Below are 18,929 nucleotides of genomic sequence, written 5' to 3'. Positions count from 1 at the left end.
TCAGTCACACTATTTTGATGGTCTGTTTCTCCTTAGATTATAAGTAGAATGTTTGGTTAGGGTTAGTGTAAGTTGACATGTACTTGCGTAAAGTTCCTTATTGTTAAATGTCTGTTGAAAGAGTGTATCGACTGATTTTAAGCAAACAGTTTACTAATACTCAAATGAACCATCAAAATAAAGTGTTACTGTTCGTTCTTCCAACTCTAAACTTTGCATGTCTGTACTTCCAAGGACACAAGTTCAAACTTTGCTTAGTTGGTATTGAGAAACAGCCACAGTCATGTTAAAGTAATGACAACTAAAGCTAGCTTGGCATACATAATGCAGTATTTTTAGATGTTTTTCCAAATCTTTGTGAACAGCAATCATTTTGACAGCATTATTGTCTGCGCACGTTAAAATGTCTGTGTTTTAATGTGTTCTTGTAGTTTAAATATACCTTTAGTAGTGCTCCTAAACTGTTGGGAATTACATGTATTTCTGTTTAAATGTTTAACCTTGTGCATTCGAACCTGCTAGACCATGTCAGATAAAACCAGAAATGACTGGCATATAATGAAGTGTATCAGAGTAAACAGGGCATAATTTCAGCCATTTAACAAATGACTTGCTTTTCTTTCAAATTCATGAGGCCTCATTATAGCTGTTACTATGGAAATGTAAGGGTCACTTATGTCATCCTGGCAAAGCAACAAACATTTCTCAAGTGTTTATGTAGACTGTAGACACAAAGCGCGGCATCACTAGAAGCTTGTGGCCAAGAAAAACCAAAATAGCAATGTGCAATTTGCTAGAGCCATATTCAGCCATCGTCATGGTTACCGGCGACATCAGATTCTCCTTCCCTTTTTTTGTGTCAGAGGTCAAGATTTGTTTTTACAAGCAGTGCTGTAAGCTGGATCCACAGTCATTCAGCGAATTGAAAAGCAAACACAAACAGGTAAATAACTTTAATCTAAAATGCATCATCATAGACTTTATTGTGCAATACTGAACAGACAGTGCAATTGTCAACCGCTAAGAGGTAGTAAAGCAGCCTATGTAATTCTGTCATTCACAACATTTTAGCTTTATCACTGTAATGATCATCAAAGAAAAGGCATGCTTTTTGTTATTGCTTGCCAGGTCAATCCAAATGTATCAAAAAATTGTGTTTCTAGAGTTATGTGCATAGTAATTGGCAAAGCTAAGCCCAGTTCATGCTAGCAGTTTCTCATCTTCTAGTGAGTGAGGGCTATTGCTAATGTGCTACGCTCATGTTGAGGCTAAATTTGCGTTCATATTTTCTTAGCACTATTTAAAGTTGCTTTTGTCTTCCCTGTGAAACAGTAAAAATAAGCCAAATTGAAAACCTCACGGCAAAATTCTCGTTTTTTTCAGCATGCAGGGTGTACAGCGAAACAGTTAAGCTAATGCATTGTGCCATATTCTTCCTTAGCACTGTCTCTGAGGAAATATGCTTCAAGGGTTTCTCAATTTAGAGAAATTTAAACATTTCAATCAAGTAAGTGAAATTATAGAAGCTCAATTATGCCCCGAGTTGAGCGCTAGCTTAATAGCCTAGCATGTGTGCAAAAAAGCCTTGTTTTTCAAATGCTAGTAAAGCTAATAACTAGTTTTTGAACTTTCAGATACTTCTGGTGCTGTTAGCCATTTTGGATGTGGTTTCAGTTGGTGTCTGTGTTGACTGGATGTCGGTGTTTTTGCGGAAGCAGTAGACTCCGTAGAGGCGGAACTTCTTATCAGGAAAACCCAGGTTTCGGACACCAGGATCTGGGCCTCCACAGCGGGCTCGAGGATTGACAATGGGGTAACGGATGCTACCATCTTCTACCCACCCTGCCTCACAACGGTCCAAGAGTTGGATCTTCCAAGCAGCGTACAGTTGTCCAACTTTGGCTATGAATGCGCCATCACGTTGGCATGCCTTTACCGCCTCAAGGTAGTTAACCTTCTTAAAACGCTTGAGAAAGTAAACACGTCCTGCAAAGGAAACACAACAAAACTGTGAAAAGATTAGCTCACCACAAATTTCTGAACACTGCAGTCTGTTTGTGAAATCCTTATTAAAGGAAGACATTTCACTGCATAAAATCTCTAAATCTGGATTGTGATTTCATAGCCTGCCTTGTTCATGATGAACTATAAATGTGTTTTTGTTCAGGCCTGGCTGAGTGAGGTGAAAAGCGGAAAAAAAGGAAAGAAATCTTTCAGACTGCCACCTGTTTTTTTTTTTTAGAAGTCATTCATTGATTTTCTGTTTGTTTATGTGACTGCTGACTGTTAGGGTGGCACATCGTCTCATATTTCCCACTGGGCCATTCTGTAAATTTCCAGCAGCTGGTCAGTGTAGGGGTATTATTGAAAATTGCCCTAGCTATAAAGATTTCAGGACAAACTGTCCTCTCTAATAGCCCACTTGGGGCTGAAAAGAAAAGCCTTTTGGCTCTCAGTGACTTGACTGCAAGTGGGTCTGAAGAACTGGGCAAGTCTTGTGTACCCACTGGATCATACAGCACTTACTGACAAATGGTCTGAATTTGGGCCAAAAAATAGATTTCTTCCTGAAGATAAAATCAATTCAACTTTCAACTGTACAAAGGCCTATTATTCCTACATCGTCACAAAGTGAGTCTGCACCCCAGAAGCTGTACTAAGTCATAGTTTCTCTGAGACTGGATTTGATTTGACCAATTCTTACAGGAACTGATGTATTGCTAAGTTAAGACTCCTTCATTTGTGGCTCTGGAAACATTTGTTGGACAAGTATCAAAAATAAGTCTTTGAAAGAAAGACCTTCTCAACAGGAATGTAGTCCAACAGCCTCAGGCTGGAAAAGACAAACACTCACCGTTGAGGTTGGAGGTAAAGCAAAAAGCATCATAGCGTTCGTCGTCTTTGTGCCTGTAGCCATAGTTGCGGACACCTGGAGGGCTGTCTTTGCGGCCACACTGGTCTCTGGGGTGGGAGATGGGATACTGGACTGAGCCGTCCTCTAACCAGCCAGCATTGCACCAATCTAAACCCTCAAGCCAAGCCTTGTGTAGTTGTGGATGGGAGGCCAGGATTGCATCTTGTTCTCGACACACTTCCTCAGCCTGATGGTAGTTCAGCTTGTATCGTCCCGATGGAGGGTAGTATGGGAACACAACACCTTTGAAAGGTAGATCAGAGAAGTTAGTTCAGTATAAATAATATATTTGATTCAGTCTTAGATACTACAATCAAGCCAGCTCCCTGACCTTCAAGGTCCAGATTGACAAATCCTGTGTCATCCTCCATGTCATTAGTGACCTCGCATTCATATCGACCGTAGTCTTCCAAGGTGATGTTGTGAATTATAACCGAAGCATCTCCAGGTCCTGCTTGCTCTAGAGACACTCGCTCTTGGTAAGACCCAAATGCCTTCTGTTGTCGACCCAGTGCCACAAATACATCTTCAAACTGGAAAGCATCAGAAACCTTCGTCCATTTGATGCGAATGCGGTTAGGATCAATGTCCTCTGGTTCATGGTGGTATCGGCAGGGAAGGGTGATGGTTCCACCACGATGAGTGACCACCTTACCTGGAGCAGTCTGGACTATAACTGCCCCAGTATCGTCCTCTAGGAAAAGAAGAAGGAGGTTTCATTTATACAATAAACTAATTTAATGCACAAGTATTTCCAGAAGGTTTGGATCATGGTTTAAAATAAACGCACTTCCATTAAACATCAGTAGTGAACAGTAACTCAGTGACAGTTGACGTAGCCTTCAATCATCTGTGCAACCTCGGGGATGCCGACATGTTTTAGAAAATCATCACCCTGGCTGGAGTTTAATGAAAGTTTCTGTTTCATTCACTGGACACTGTTTTAGTGTGGAAAAACTGCAAAAAAAAAGTGAGGTTTTGTAAACACCTGTGTTCGTGTGGACAGGGCCTAAATCTGGCTGCCTGTGACTGACTCAAAGTGGACACAGGTGTTTGGCTTTACCCTAATTAAACACACCTGATCAACCTAATTGAGTCTTTAGGCTTGTGTGACACACCTGTACTAGAAGATCTAATATGTCATTATTGATGAAAATTAGGTCAAACATTGTGTTAATCAAAACTAGTGTTAATTAGTCAATAACCTGGCAAACGATAAAGGAATAAGCAGGATTATCTGTGGCTTGCTATGAATTAAAAGATTTTAAGTGAAGTTTATTTGGAAACTATTTCGAGAGGATCATGTGCTTATGATTGAACACAGCTGGTCATGAATTAGCCAATTCATGATTCACCAATCAGACGATTCCTTAGTCCCTATAAATACCCTTAGGTATATATCACAGCCATCTTCTTTTTGAAGAATCCCCCCTTCCACGCCTACTCCTCCGACTTTCCTAGATGGGTGGCACGGTGGCCCGGTGGTTAGCACTGTTGCCTCACAGAAAGAACATCACTGGTTCTAGTCCTTACCAAGCAGCCAACGTTTCTGTTGGAGTTTACATGCTATCCACGTGCTCATGTGGGTTTCCCTCGGGCCCCCCAGTTTCCTCCCACCATCCAAAAACATGCAACTTAAGTTATTTGACTAATTCAAATCGGCACCATAGACGAGCTCCTTGTTATATCTTAAGAGCAATGCCTATCTGTTCATTAGCTACTACAGCAGGGAAAACTCCCGTCTCATCCTGCAACGGGAGGGAGCCATAAGCTCGAGGATGTTATGAGCTCAGGGCTCTTTCCCGGGACAGCATGCCAAACACGCTTCATAATCAATCATGAGCTAAGTGTAAACTCTTGAAATGATCTTTAAATTGTTCATTTTTAAGGGTTTACATTGGCAAACACTAAGGTTTGGGTAAAAAAGCACATTGGTGTGGGATAGCTAAATATTTTTTCTTTCTTTGTTTTTATAGTGTGTTTCTTCATATTGATTGAATTCAACTGACATGTCATGCCAGTCTAAAAACCTTCACCGTGGATGAACATTAAACCAGTAAATTACGTTGTGATTTAGTTTCAGCCCACCTGTTGAGCACCTCTACTGAGTAACAGGAGCATCTGAAACAATTGATTTACTTTCGCATTAAAAAAACACTAAAACAGCTTTCATCCTTAACCTTATCTTTTATTTCCCAAAGAATCCCTTGCTTTTGTCTGACGGCTGTTCAAACACACTTGAAGCATAGCTGGATTGGAAAGTGATGAGTGTCCTCTTCGAGCCGCCGAGTCTAAAGAGTGTGAACCATAGCTGTCAAACAACACCTTTCTTCAATAGCTATCCAAGATCTTCCGGACAGATCTGGAGAGCTGTAATCAGCCTTGACATCTGCTCGTTTAAACTGTCAGCGTGATACCCGGCAACTCTGAAATGTTTGTTACCAAAACACCTTTTCTTTTAAAAGAAGGGTTGCCAATCACGTCCAATCATTAATTCAACCAGGGACAGCTAAAGAACAGGTATTTCATTTGATGAAAAGGGGTCTAAAGTGAAAGCAATGTCACCGTGACCACACACTTTTCTGAAAGTAATTTGCAGCTGCCAAGTAAATGCTGGGGCCATGCTGTGAGAGGACAGCTAGTGCAACAGCTAGCGGCAATTAAAGACATTTTTTCCTTGCTTATATAAAAACGGAATAGCAAATGAAAGGGAGAGACCTAGTGAACCTGAATTTTATTAGACAGTATGTTTACCTGAATTAGCTGTATATAAATATGCAACAAGTGTCAGATGTTGCATGTGTTTACCCTCCTTGAGGCTGAAGCAGCCACTACACTTGATGCTTGTAAGAGATTTTCTTTTAATGCCTCTTGTGGTCAACTACTGACCTTGGGAAGTGAGAGTATTCACAGATGATGACTCTTGTGGGTGGAGCGGTCTTTAGGTCAAAATATACACAAAGTGCTCTGCATATCAATGCATGTACACAATAATTCTACTTAGTTGTTGATATATATATATATATATATATATATATATATATATATATATATATATATATATATATATATATATATATATATATCAGGAGCAGCAGAATGCAAGTAGGCGGGTGTCAGTAAGTATACAGTAACCTTGTGCTGTGCATTGGTTTTGTATTGTTTACTTTGTTACATAAAGTGGCACAGAAGTTCTTACCCATGACGTGAACCACTCTCCTCCGTCCTTTTTCCAAGTCAGCTGGGTAGGAGGTCACAAAGGGACAAAGGAGCAGCAGTGTGCAGGTAAGGATTTCCAGGAACAAGATCTTGAAAAAAACAAAATGTTTATATTGTGCATAAATGAGTTCAAATCTTTAAGATTGTGTACAGCATGGGTCTCAAACTGGATTCCTGGAGGGCCGCAGCTCGGCACAGTTTTGCTCCAACCCTAATCAAACACAGCTGATCCAACTAATTAAAGTGTTCATGACTACTACAGACTATTAAGCCCGTCAGGAGTTTGGGACCATTTTTGAGTTTGGGACCATTGATTCATAGTGACCTTTCTAATGTAGTCCAAATCTGAATCTAAACTAGTTGCCGTTCTAACTAGATACATTTTTAATCTTAACTTTGATCTTGGCTTGAAAAAAAAGCCTGAGAACATGTAAGAAATAGTTAGAAGTAGGGGTGGTTTTAAAAGCTTGCAATGTTAAAATTTAAGGTTGTACAGACATACAGACATTGTAGTTTACCATGTTGTAAGCATGTTTAGTTATTCTGCTATCACGCTGTAACACAATCCTAACCATTTTTTTTTTTTAATGTTTTGCAGATTTTGGTAAATTGCTTGTAGGTTTTTTCACATTGTTGACACATTACTGTCTTTTAACATGATAATGTGGTAAGATACTTTTTAGCCTTGGCCCTTAGATAGATAGATAGATAGATAGATAGATAGATAGATAGATAGATAGATAGATAGATAGATAGATAGATAGATAGATAGATAGATAGATAGATAGATAGATAGATAGATAGATAGATAGATAGATAGATACCATTTAAACATTGTTAATTTAAGTATTTTAATTTTTGTTTGGGTTTGATATTATTTTTTGGCAAAATGTAACTTGGCTGTAACGATTATAAAATATGACTGATTATTAATTGAAATAAGTGTGATTATGCAATTATTTGTATGTTTTGATACTTTTTTTAACGATTGTCTCACTTAAGCCCATACTGAAATCTAATATAATAATAATAATAATAATTCCCTACATTTATATAGAGCTTTTCTGGACACTCAAAGAGCTTTAAAGAATGAGGTAACCTCCTTATCCACCACCTGTGTGCAGCATCCACCTAGATGATGCGACGGCAGTTATATTGTGCCAGAACGCACACCACACATCAGCTGATTGGTGGAGAGGAGACAGAGTGATGAAGCCAATTATCATATGGGGATGGTTAGGAGGTCATGATGGACAGAGGCCAGATTTGGCCAGGATGCCGGGGTTAAACTCCTACTCTTTTTCAAGTGACATCCTCAGATTTTTAATGACCACAGAGACTCAGGACCTTGGTTTAACATCTCATCCGAAAGACGGCACTCACTGAGCAGTATAGAGTCCCCGTCACTACACTGGAGCCTTAGGATCCACACAAACCACAGGTTGGGCGCCCTCTGCTAGTCTCACTAACAACACTTCCGGCGGCAACCTAGCTTTCCCATGTGGTGTCCCATCCACGTAGTGACCAGGCGCAGCTTTGCTTAGCTTCAGTGGGCGATCATGTGAGAGTTGCAGAGAGCTAACTGCCGGCATTACCAAATATCAACATGTACTGTATACATAAGCTATAGTTTATGTATTTGAACATGTATGTGCATATAACTTTAATTTCAATATTTGGAGGCTTCAAGCTTTTTTATTATTAAAGACTTGTCACAAATTATTAAGATTATTAGTAATTTGTCAGTTTAAAAGTAAATGAAATAAAAGTAATCTACCTTTTTTTTCATTTTGTACATTTAAACCAATCGCAACAAACTGGCCAGTCTACACATAACACACGACTTGTTTGCAGTTTTTAAAACAAATATAAGAATTAGACTTTAGCGAATTTGAAAGTGAAAGTTAAATAGCATGTGCGTTTTCAACAGTGCCGCTGTATTTTGGTTTATTCCTCCATCGTGTGGCTATTAAAGGAATTCATTAGATTAAATGACCGCAATTAGACTTTTATTTATAAATCACCACAGCTCTAAATGTAAATCAGATCAGTTTTTAAAGACTCTCGTCTTTAAGGACATACAGATATTTATCAATAACAGGATTTTGACTTGATGTAGTCAGGAAATGATGTAGACTAAATACCAAAAAAAATACTATACTATAGTGTTTTTGAACCATTTTATTTATAAGTACTTAAATACATCTGGCAGTAACTTTTTCAGTAATATTAGTTTGTATAATACATGCTTCAGTGAATTTTCGGTGAATGTATTTATTTTTATGACATCTGATTTATTAATAAAAATAAAATATATTTACGTTTTCAGTGTTTTGTGGCATTGGCTATTTAGTGTTTCCTAGTTGAATAACTTTTATCCACCAGACCGATTGGTGCGATTATGTATTCACAATGGTATGATCATTTATAGGGGTGGTCAAATAGATTAAAATAATATATATATATATATATATATATATATATATATATATATATATATATATATATATATAGATAGATAGATAGATAGATAGATAGATAGATAGATAGATAGATAGATAGATAGATAGATAGATAGATAGATAGATTAAAATACAGATCAGAGAGAACTTTTTCTCAGATTTAAAGGGACCTATACATCTTGTTTTGACATCCTTTAGGGGGGATCAATCCTTAATTAGGGGAGTCAAACCCCCCCTACAATTCGCACCCTGGTTATTACTAACAAAGTATAAACACTGGGCTATATAATATACACAAATATAATTCACTTTATATTTACTATCTTTTTCTTAATGTGGGCCAGCTTGCATTTTGAATCAGGTATATAAAGATTGTTTAAAAAATGCTTGTATAACAAACGAAGTATTTCAAATACAGGCCTTAAACGTATTCAGTTGTGTAACATGATCCACATACACACACATTACTATTACTAGCAGCTGTGACAGCAGCATAAACATACGACACAGCTGAATTCGCCATCAGCTGCAGCAGCATCTTTCAGCATCCTCTACTGCATTGCACTGCGCACTATCAAGGTTACAGCAGTAAAAGCCACACACACACATGCAGTCCGAACTCACCATCATCATGCAATGACGCGTTTGGTGTTGAGATGGTATAAAGTTATTGCTGGAGAGGCTGAGGCGTGCTGTAGTGCAGCTGTCCCGCTTCTGACTGTCCCGTTTCACTGCAGATGTCCACCGTCGCATCTCATCACACTAGCGCTGCTGACCGACTGTATCAGCAGACTCTCTTTCACTCACGACTGAAGAAAAACTCAAGCTCGTACAGTAATGCCATGTGGTCGACGTTTTATAGAAAAGTTATGTTTGTAGTGCTTCTTTTGTTATTGTTTGTGTAAATGCTTGTTTGATCATTTACTTTAGTTAATATATACGAAAACTAAACATGGTTTATTGTTAACGTTTTTAGCTCATTAATTAGCCTAACGTTTATTACCATGTGTTTAATCAATTTATGTAGCCTAATTGGTTTTACTACAGATATATCGTGGTTATTGCATTGTTTAACTACAGTAACCATGTTTATTTATTTATTTATTTATTTATTATTATTATTGTTAGTTTTGTTTTTACATTTTATTAACCTCATAATCTCGTGACAAGTAATATCTAATCTATTCGGACATTTGCTATATGCCAGAGGTTCCCAAACTTTTCTATTTACGACCCCCATAACAATGCCAGTGACTCGTGACCCCCAATATCCTCTGAGGTGGTTATAAATATAAACATTGCACATGATGGTGCACACATACCGCGTTGCTCATACATATCAATAGGCCCAAGTCTATCGTCGTTTCATTTTGAAGAATGCCACTCAAAGACTAAGTTGTGGCCTGAATTTATTATTATAATTATTATTTACATAATTTATTTTTAATGTACGTGAGTGCCGTAAAGGTGTAAGAAAGTTTGGTCACACTTTATTTTGATGGTCCGTTTGTTGAATTTAAGTTACAACTAATACTCATTAGATTAAGTAGACTGTAACAGAAGGTTGGGGTTAGGGTTAATGTAAGTTGAAATGACAAATGTACTTGCAAAGTATCTTATAGTCAGTTAAAAGTCTGTTGAAGAAGCAGTATCAACAAATATTAAGCAGACTGTCTATCAATACTCAATAGGACCATCAAAAAAGGTGTCACCAAAAGTATAACCTGGAGCCATAAAATCAATGTGCTGCAGTTGACGGTATTGCTGTCTCTTTAATATAACGTAATCACCTGAAGGGTCACAAAAAATCGAAAGGCTGATAGCTTTTATTTGCTTTTCTATTTAACTATTAATTATTTTTCTTTGGTAGGTTAATTCTACTACTTTAATACAATGAATTAGATTTTTGGAAATCAACCCTGCTCATTGTCCCACAAATCACACATACAGTATGGACAATTTAGTTCATTCAATTTACCTATAGCGCATATTTTTGGACTGTGGGGGAAACCGGAGCACCAGGAGGAAACCCATGCGGACACAGGGAGAACATGCAAACTCCACACAGAAACTATTACATTTTTATTAAAATATTGTTATTGTAAAGTGATATCTCTATATTAATCATTGTTATCTCCGCTGTATCAGTTGATATGAAGCTTTCTGCTATGCTAGGGTTACTTGTATAGCTTGACAGACTTGTGTGCTAATTTAACTGATTTAATGTCACATGCAGCGCTGTTTGTATGTGCTAGCAGAAATTCCTGCGTGCTCCTCATCAGCATGAAAAAGCTGCTGAGCAAGGATTGCTTTTAAGGTTAGTAGTTGTAGAACTCAACCCTGCTGACTTATTCAGATAAAGAGCTAGGATAATTATTTATTAGCTATGAGACCAGCCAGTTTTTCACGAGATGGCTCTGACATTTATTACATTAAAAATTTTATGACATTCGTGAAAGAACTTGGAAAGTACACTGAGAGAGAGAAAAAATCTGTGCAGCGCAACAGGATCTACCTGTAAAATAAAGTTATTTGACATTTTGGTGAATAAAGTGGCTAGCTTTTATGAATTTGAACTAAGTGTAAAATAGAAAACATGAATAAGACCTGCCCATAACTCAACAGAAATATGAACGCAGTAAACATCTTGATGTCGAAACAACATCAAAAATGTGCTAAAATTGCTAATCAATTTGATGCCAATTGACTGTTTTGTAAACGCAATGTTAGATGCCATTAATTTTGATGTCGTTTTTACATTTACATGCATTGTACGGATACAAAATTCAGTGTTAATTTGTCATTTGGAGTTTTCATATATTATTAAACTTTTTGTGTGATTATTTTTAACCCAGGCCCATTCTGGAGACAGCAAAATACGTCCCAGGAGCTACGTTTTTTTTTTGCAGTTTTTGTTTTTGCGAATCCCACCAGAAGCCATTGTGTTTGCTTTTTCAGATCTTAAATTTCTCTTGCAAGTGCCATTCAAGCCTGCTGTTCTCACATAAATCCACCAGAGGGTGCTGTCAACTGACTAACTTACTGATTGACCAATCGACCGATCTCTACACCCTCCCCCTTTCATAAACCCAACCAATAGTGTTTTAAAAATCACAGACTGACCTCTCCAACCCTTCCCTAAACCCAACCGCAGTGTTTTAAAAAGAAATTTAGAAAAAGAAAAGCCCCCTAATTTTTGACACATTTTTAGATTTAAGCACATTGTCAACCTGTTATTTACTTGTTTATTTTAGTTTTTGGCTTCTGTTTTTGTCTTACCCGCTTTCTGGAATCATTCTTCACCGGACTCGAACCCTGTCATCGTGGACAACTCCTTTCTGCATCTCAAGTCCACCGATGTACATGGCGAGCTACCAGACGAACTGGAAACAATGGAAAAGCCATCTATGTCGTAAGCAGTCAGCTGGTAAGCATGAAAGGAACAGCATGATACCGCCACGTAGAGTTTGTTTTAAAGATGAAATGCACCCATATGTACTACATTTTTCGCGATCTCCAGAAATGTATATGGGGCTACATTTTCAGTATTTGTTAATTATTTTGGTGGTCAATTGGGAATCAGCTTGTGGATGTCAAATTGACGTCAATGTTTTGACATCAAATCAATTTGCATTGTGACAAGTTTTTTGACAGTCAAAGTCAATGTGATGTTGTTTTCACCTCAAAATGCCAGGTGGGAAATTAAACAAATTCATATAAACTAACCATAATTTTCCAAAACGTAAATGTAATTATGAATTGCCATTCAGTTTCATCAATGGTCTCAGATAAATGCAATTTAGAGATATTTATCCTCATGAGTTGTTCAGCAGCAACCGTAGCTCTGGCAACTGGCACAATCAAGGAGAGGTCCTGTAGACTATGTGATTACTAAATTAACAGGCCCCCGCTGGATGTAATTCTCAAGCACTGTTGTGCCTATTAAACAATAAATCTGTTTTGAAATGTACTTTACTAAAGGAACAATTCACGCAGTGTCAGGAAATAAAGACAGAACCGTATTATTTGTGTGAACCATCTCTTTAAGTTTGATTATTTGTAGTCAGTTTAACTTAATTTCTTCTCATTGTTGGTTTGGCCCATAGGTAGGATGGGAAGGAAGTAGTCCGGCTCTCGTTTGCAACGCAGGGCAAGAAGCACAGGCCCGACTGCATACAGCAGGTTGAGGAGCAGGACGGGCAGCAAGGCTGTGGAGGGAATCCTGTACACCTCTGCAGTGCGCGGGTGAAGGGACGCTCCGATATGAGACCACTGGCACTGTGGTGGACAGAAAAACAAGATGAGGTTAGAGTTTCTTTTTAAATAATGTGACTATCAGACTTCTTTATACTCTTCAAAATGAAGATTCCAAAAGAATGGAAAGAGCACATGGTAGGCGATGACGAGTGTGGGATGGGAAGAGAGTTATGGGAGTAGTGTACGGCTACTCGTGGGAGTGTTTGCCAAGTCTCGAGACCTGTGGAGGAGCTTCGGATGGGTACTTTTAATTGGTGATTACTACATCATTTAACTTGTTAAACATTTACCCGTTCCTGCCTCTTTGTTCCTTAAATGAGTTTGAGATACTTCTACAGTAGCTTCTGGCAAAAACCCAAAACACAGAGTAAGTATTGCTGCAGCACGGAGACCTCCATGTGGAAGGGATTACACTATAAGCAGACTGGGTTTGGGATTGGTGTAGGGTTGGTAGACATTTATCAAACACACCAGGTAACTGTGAAGTTGGGTTTAGGGTTGGTGTAGGTGTAGTAGACATTATTAAAGCCCACCAGGTTACTGTGAAGTTGGGTTTAGGGTTGGGGTTAATGTAGACATTAATACAACTTACCAGGTTACTGTGAGGTTGGGTTTAGGGTTGAGGTTGGAGACATTAATCAAACACACCAGGTTACTGTGAAGTTGGGTTTAGGGTTGGTGTAGGTGTAGACATTATTAAAGCACACCAGGTTACTGTGAAGTCAGGTTTATGGTTGGTGTAGGTGTAGACATTATTAAAGCACACCAGGTTACTGTGAAGTCGGGTTTATGGTTGGTCTAGGTGTAGTAGACATTATTAAAGCACACCAGGTTACTGTGAAGTTGGGTTTATGGTTGGTCTAGGTGTAGTAGACATTATTAAAGCACACCAAGTTACTGTGAAGTTGGGTTTATGGTGGGTCTAGGTGTAGTAGACATTATTAAAGCACACCAGGTTACTGTGAAGTCGGGTTTATGGTTGGTGTAGGTGTAGACATTATTAAAGCAGACCAGGTTACTGTGAAGTTGGGTTTATGGTGGGTCTAGGTGTAGTAGACATTATTAAAGCACACCAAGTTACTGTGAAGTTGGGTTTATGGTGGGTCTAGGTGTAGTAGACATTATTAAAGCACACCAGGTTACTGTGAAGTCGGGTTTATGGTTGGTGTAGGTGTAGACATTATTAAAGCACACCAGGTTACTGTGAAGTTGGGTTTATGGTTGGTCTAGGTGTAGTAGACATTATTAAAGCACACCAAGTTACTGTGAAGTTGGGTTTATGGTGGGTCTAGGTGTAGTAGACATTATTAAAGCACACCAGGTTACTGTGAAGTCGGGTTTATGGTTGGTGTAGGTGTAGACATTATTAAAGCAGACCAGGTTACTGTGAAGTTGGGTTTATGGTGGGTCTAGGTGTAGTAGACATTATTAAAGCACACCAAGTTACTGTGAAGTTGGGTTTATGGTGGGTCTAGGTGTAGTAGACATTATTAAAGCACACCAGGTTACTGTGAAGTCAGGTTTATGGTTGGTGTAGGTGTAGACATTATTAAAGCACACCAGGTTACTGTGAAGTCGGGTTTATGGTTGGTCTAGGTGTAGTAGACATTATTAAAGCACACCAGGTTACTGTGAAGTTGGGTTTATGGTTGGTCTAGGTGTAGTAGACATTATTAAAGCACACCAAGTTACTGTGAAGTTGGGTTTATGGTGGGTCTAGGTGTAGTAGACATTATTAAAGCACACCAGGTTACTGTGAAGTCGGGTTTATGGTTGGTGTAGGTGTAGACATTATTAAAGCAGACCAGGTTACTGTGAAGTTGGGTTTATGGTGGGTCTAGGTGTAGTAGACATTATTAAAGCACACCAAGTTACTGTGAAGTTGGGTTTATGGTGGGTCTAGGTGTAGTAGACATTATTAAAGCACACCAGGTTACTGTGAAGTCGGGTTTATGGTTGGTGTAGGTGTAGACATTATTAAAGCACACCAGGTTACTGTGAAGTTGGGTTTATGGTTGGTCTAGGTGTAGTAGACATTATTAAAGCACACCAAGTTACTGTGAAGTTGGGTTTATGGTGGGTCTAGGTGTAGTAGACATTATTAAAGCACACCAGGTTACTGTGAAGTCGGGTTTATGGTTGGTGTAGGTGTAGACATTATTAAAGCAGACCAGGTTACTGTGAAGTTGGGTTTATGGTGGGTCTAGGTGTAGTAGACATTATTAAAGCACACCAAGTTACTGTGAAGTTGGGTTTATGGTGGGTCTAGGTGTAGTAGACATTATTAAAGCACACCAGGTTACTGTGAAGTCGGGTTTATGGTTGGTGTAGGTGTAGACATTATTAAAGCACACCAGGTTACTGTGAAGTTGGGTTTATGGTTGGTCTAGGTGTAGTAGACATTATTAAAGCACACCAAGTTACTGTGAAGTTGGGTTTATGGTGGGTCTAGGTGTAGTAGACATTATTAAAGCACACCAGGTTACTGTGAAGTCGGGTTTATGGTTGGTGTAGGTGTAGACATTGTTAAAGCACACCAGGTTACTGTGAAGTTGGGTTTATGGTGGGTCTAGGTGTAGTAGACATTATTAAAGCACACCAGGTTACTGTGAAGTCGGGTTTATGGTTGGTGTAGGTGTAGTACACATTATTAAAGCACACCAGGTTACTGTGAAGTCGGGTTTATGGTTGTTGTATGTGTAGTAGTCATTATTAAAGCACACCTGGGGCCTCATGTACGAAGACATGTGGAAATCTTACTAAAACATTGCGTACGCACAAAGCTGTAAATGTGCGTACGCAGAAAAAAATTCAGATGTATGAAACACTGCGTACGCCGAATCTCACGCATATTCTTTTGTACATCTGAATGAACGTGAAACTGAGCGCAACATGCACGAGCACAAAACCCCTCCCTGCCTCCTCCCCCGTATGAATGTGCTAATGACTATGCTAATGGCAAAACCCAACGAAAAAGCAAAGGCAAAAGCAAGCAAGAAGAGAAACTTTGAACAGAATGTGAAATGGAGGTGCTCCTTTCGGAGGTAGACCGGAGAAAAGCGGTGTTATTTGCAAGTTTGTTCTCCGGAATTAACAACAAAAGAAAAAAATAGAGTGGGAGAGTTTAGCTGATACGGTTAACACAGTTGGGTCTGAACATCGCACTGAGTGCATTTAAAACAGAAATAGTGTGGTTTATAACTGAAAAATGTTGCAGTACTCTTAACAGTCTCAGTGGCGCACCTCATAAGAAGCATGTGATCATGTACTGACATGTTCGAGCATTAACTCGGCTCGAATCCAGCGTCTGATGAATTATTTCTTTTTTTCCCCGCTACATATCAGATTTTGCCCACTATTTATCAAGAGAAAGACAAGTAGGAATCATCATTAAGTTTGTGCATCATATTTTATTTGCACATTTATTGAATGGAAATGTTTCTGATTCACGCATGCAAATTCATCTTCAGATAGTGTCTTTATAGCAATGTGCGTGCAGTAGATAGCTCAGATTACATTGGGAAAACAGGCGACTGCTGCAAATTGTGCTTTAATGTTTAGCTGGTCAACTGTATGGTATGGAAATCTTACATACCTACTATATGAACCCGTCTCATACAGCTGCCATTGCAAGGATCAGACACTTTGTAGAGAAGAATTTAACACGACTGCCTCTAGGAGTCGCCAATGGAGATAAAACAGACACGCACAAAAAATGTGCGTACGCCTGCCAGAAAGCTGCCGTGAACCTGCGCACATTCCCACGTTCAGTTCATTGTTAGTAAATCCAAACGTAAGCGATTCTGAGCGTGAAACCTGGCGTACGCAAAGTTTTTGTGCGTACGCAGCGTTGATACATGAGGCCCCAGGTTACTGTGAAGTCGGGTTTATGGTTGGTGTAGGTGTAGTACACATTATTAAAGCACACCAGGTTACTGTGAAGTCGGGTTTATGGTTGTTGTGTGTGTAGTAGTCATTATTTAAGCACACCAGGTTACTGTGCCATTTTGGAAGAACAAAATTGAGAATCGGAATTGAGTCACTTGAACAGTGCAGTGTAAATGCGGCAATTGAACCGCTCTGCCTACTAGCATTTTATTGCCAGAGTGTTATTGCCAGAGCAGCACAAACAGAACGCATAAGTATAAAAGCTTATAACGCAGAAGTATAAACCAGGCTTTTTTTAAGCTCCTAAAAGAATTTTCCAGCAAATGTTTCCTAGTGTACAAACTTTAAAATCCTCAAGGAGCTCTTACATCTTGGAATTAACTATGTTGGAAATGAAAAAAACTTGCAATCACAGTTTGTTAATGAGGGTGAAACTACTTGACTAAATTGCTGAACTAGGTTGGTAACAATGGAACTTGCGATTGTAGTTGACTAACTCTGGTTTTGGGAAATGTAATTTTTTAAAGTATGTCCATAACAATGGAAGTTGCAATCATAGTTGACTAATAAAGGTTTTGCTAATTTGCCAGTGGATGTTTTAAGAAATGTTAAGTTATTGAATCTGTCAGTAAAAACAGGGTTTTTGTAGTAGTAAAGTTGGCTAATGTTAAATTGTTGAATTACTGTATGTCTGTTGCAACAAAACTAAGCAACAATGTTGTCTAATCAAAGTTTTAGGAATGCTAAGGTTTTATTGTACAGAAAAGTATCCAGGAGAGCAGTCAGAGTGCAATTGTGGATAGTTAAAGTACACTACGTTCCGCCTCCAAAAAAAAGATATCAAAGATGTCAGAGTATAATGTGGATGCCAGGCATAACCATAAAAAAATGAAATGCATAATTACTGAAATTTACAAGTGTAATTAACGCCTAAATTATTACATTAAAATGATGGTTTAAAATAAGAAACAGAATTGGCCCTCATGGTTGATTATTGTAGTTTTTTTTAACTAGGTTGGTAGTCCTATAGCTAGGAACAAGTATACTGTAAGAGCATATGCAGTTCATGCTTAAGCAGATAGAATATAGCGGAATATTGAGCTATTTAGAAATTTGATCATAAAGCACTACTATTGCGGTTTGGTCGATGCAGCGGAAAAAAAAACGCCATTTGCGTAGTCCATTGAAATGAATGGGTTATCTGTGAGTGTTTTCTGCATCCGGTATGCAGTGTTTACAGCTGGAGGTAGAGTAAAACCTGTAGTAACACTTTAGTTTAGTTTAAAATTCATGCTATATCTACTCTCTTATTACCTGCCAATTATTATAAAATGTAAGGACAGAAATTGCACTCCTTCTTGGTTAATCAAATTTTCTGCATCATAACTAAATCAGGGCAAATTACTTCCATAATTGACTTCGGTCTCCAGCCCCTATGGTTTCATATTTAAATATTTTTAAGATATATTAATAATCAAACCCAACACCTTTTCTATAGGTACGCCTGGTGCATTCGATGTAGACCATGAGCAACTGTATGGTGCAACTTTTTTGTATGGTGAACCTCACCTTTAAATGTGTAGTTAATTAACCATTAATTTAGTGCTAAATCACCAGAGCAGCTTTTTAGCAAATCCAATATATCCTATCATTGTGTCCGCAGATTCTGGAGAGCCTGACGTCTCTCATATCTCATTCAAGAAATGCAAGAATCCAGTTTAATATGGTGAAGTTTAATGAGGGGAGGGGGGCACAATAAAAACTTATCCGGGACGTCGAAGTGTATTTTTAGAGGCCTCTGCCCATGGGTACGTAGAGATGAATAGAGCGCAATGACACACTCTCAGCTTTGAGGAGGCCTTCATTAGTATGTAGAGCTGGAGATCTACAGTGCAACTCCTAGAGAAACACCAGTGAAGCCCTTTTCTACTGGAGGTCTTTGATTACGAATGCTGACTGCTCTGACTTCATACTGGGAGTTAAAGGAGTGCTGGATGAGTCTGTTCAGACCAGGGCTTTGATCGTGCCACTGTTTGATGGTCTCTTTCTATAACGTCAGCAAATACAGTAGATGCAAATTAAGTCTGTAACGTTTGGAGGAAAAGTACGTTTAACCTTTAAAGGGCATATATCAGGAAAATCTGAACAATTTTGTGTTTAAGTGCTATAATCATGTCACCCTGTGTATT

General features: G+C 38.6%; 2 protein-coding genes and 1 long non-coding RNA gene across 4 annotated transcripts in view; 1 reads left to right on the top strand and 2 right to left on the bottom strand.

The window, feature by feature from the left end:
* Positions 1–938: 938 nt before the first annotated feature.
* hapln4 (hyaluronan and proteoglycan link protein 4) lies at positions 939–10,054 on the bottom strand. Of its 2 annotated transcripts, XM_087302920.1 has the most exons (5): positions 9,220–10,054; positions 6,114–6,222; positions 3,246–3,608; positions 2,855–3,157; positions 939–1,986 (listed from the first exon to the last, which is right to left on the bottom strand). In XM_087302920.1, exons 1-5 carry the CDS (start codon positions 9,346–9,348, stop codon positions 1,631–1,633), a joined length of 1,260 nt encoding a protein of 419 aa, XP_087159046.1. In that variant the 5' UTR covers positions 9,349–10,054; the 3' UTR covers positions 939–1,630. The 2 variants fall into 2 exon arrangements, with proteins under 2 accessions (XP_087159046.1, NP_001038372.1); NM_001044907.1 differs by lacking the exons at positions 6,114–6,222; positions 9,220–10,054 and adding an exon at positions 3,705–3,925.
* LOC147831548 (uncharacterized) lies at positions 9,876–18,092 on the top strand. The gene is made up of 4 exons (XR_015521880.1): positions 9,876–10,523; positions 10,640–13,423; positions 13,655–13,866; positions 16,846–18,092. It is a non-coding gene; the product is annotated as an uncharacterized LOC147831548 (long non-coding RNA).
* The window catches only part of tm6sf2b (transmembrane 6 superfamily member 2b), a 35,051-nt gene continuing 28,742 nt past the window's right edge, over positions 12,621–18,929 (bottom strand). The window contains 1 exon segment of the mRNA NM_001080661.1: positions 12,621–12,873. Coding sequence (NP_001074130.1) covers positions 12,664–12,873 — 210 coding nt within the window. The 3' untranslated portion in view covers positions 12,621–12,663.

The sequence above is a fragment of the Danio rerio genome, chromosome 22, assembly GCF_052040795.2.
Source record: "Danio rerio strain M-AB ecotype USA chromosome 22, GRCz13ab, whole genome shotgun sequence".
NCBI lineage: Eukaryota > Metazoa > Chordata > Actinopteri > Cypriniformes > Danionidae > Danio > Danio rerio.
This window is presented reverse-complemented; position numbering and strand designations above follow the sequence as displayed.

Excerpts from the sequence above, each read along its gene's own strand:
- hapln4 (XM_087302920.1), bottom strand. The coding sequence starts at position 9,348 with ATGCGACGGTGGACATCTGCAGTGAAACGGGACAGTCAGAAGCGGGAC. Across the intron at positions 6,223-9,219 it reads CGCGTCATTGCATGATGATG|ATCTTGTTCCTGGAAATCCT; the intron begins GTGAGTTCGGAC and ends GTTTTTTTCAAG. Across the intron at positions 1,987-2,854 it reads CTTTACCTCCAACCTCAACG|GACGTGTTTACTTTCTCAAG; the intron begins GTGAGTGTTTGT and ends TTTCCTTTGCAG.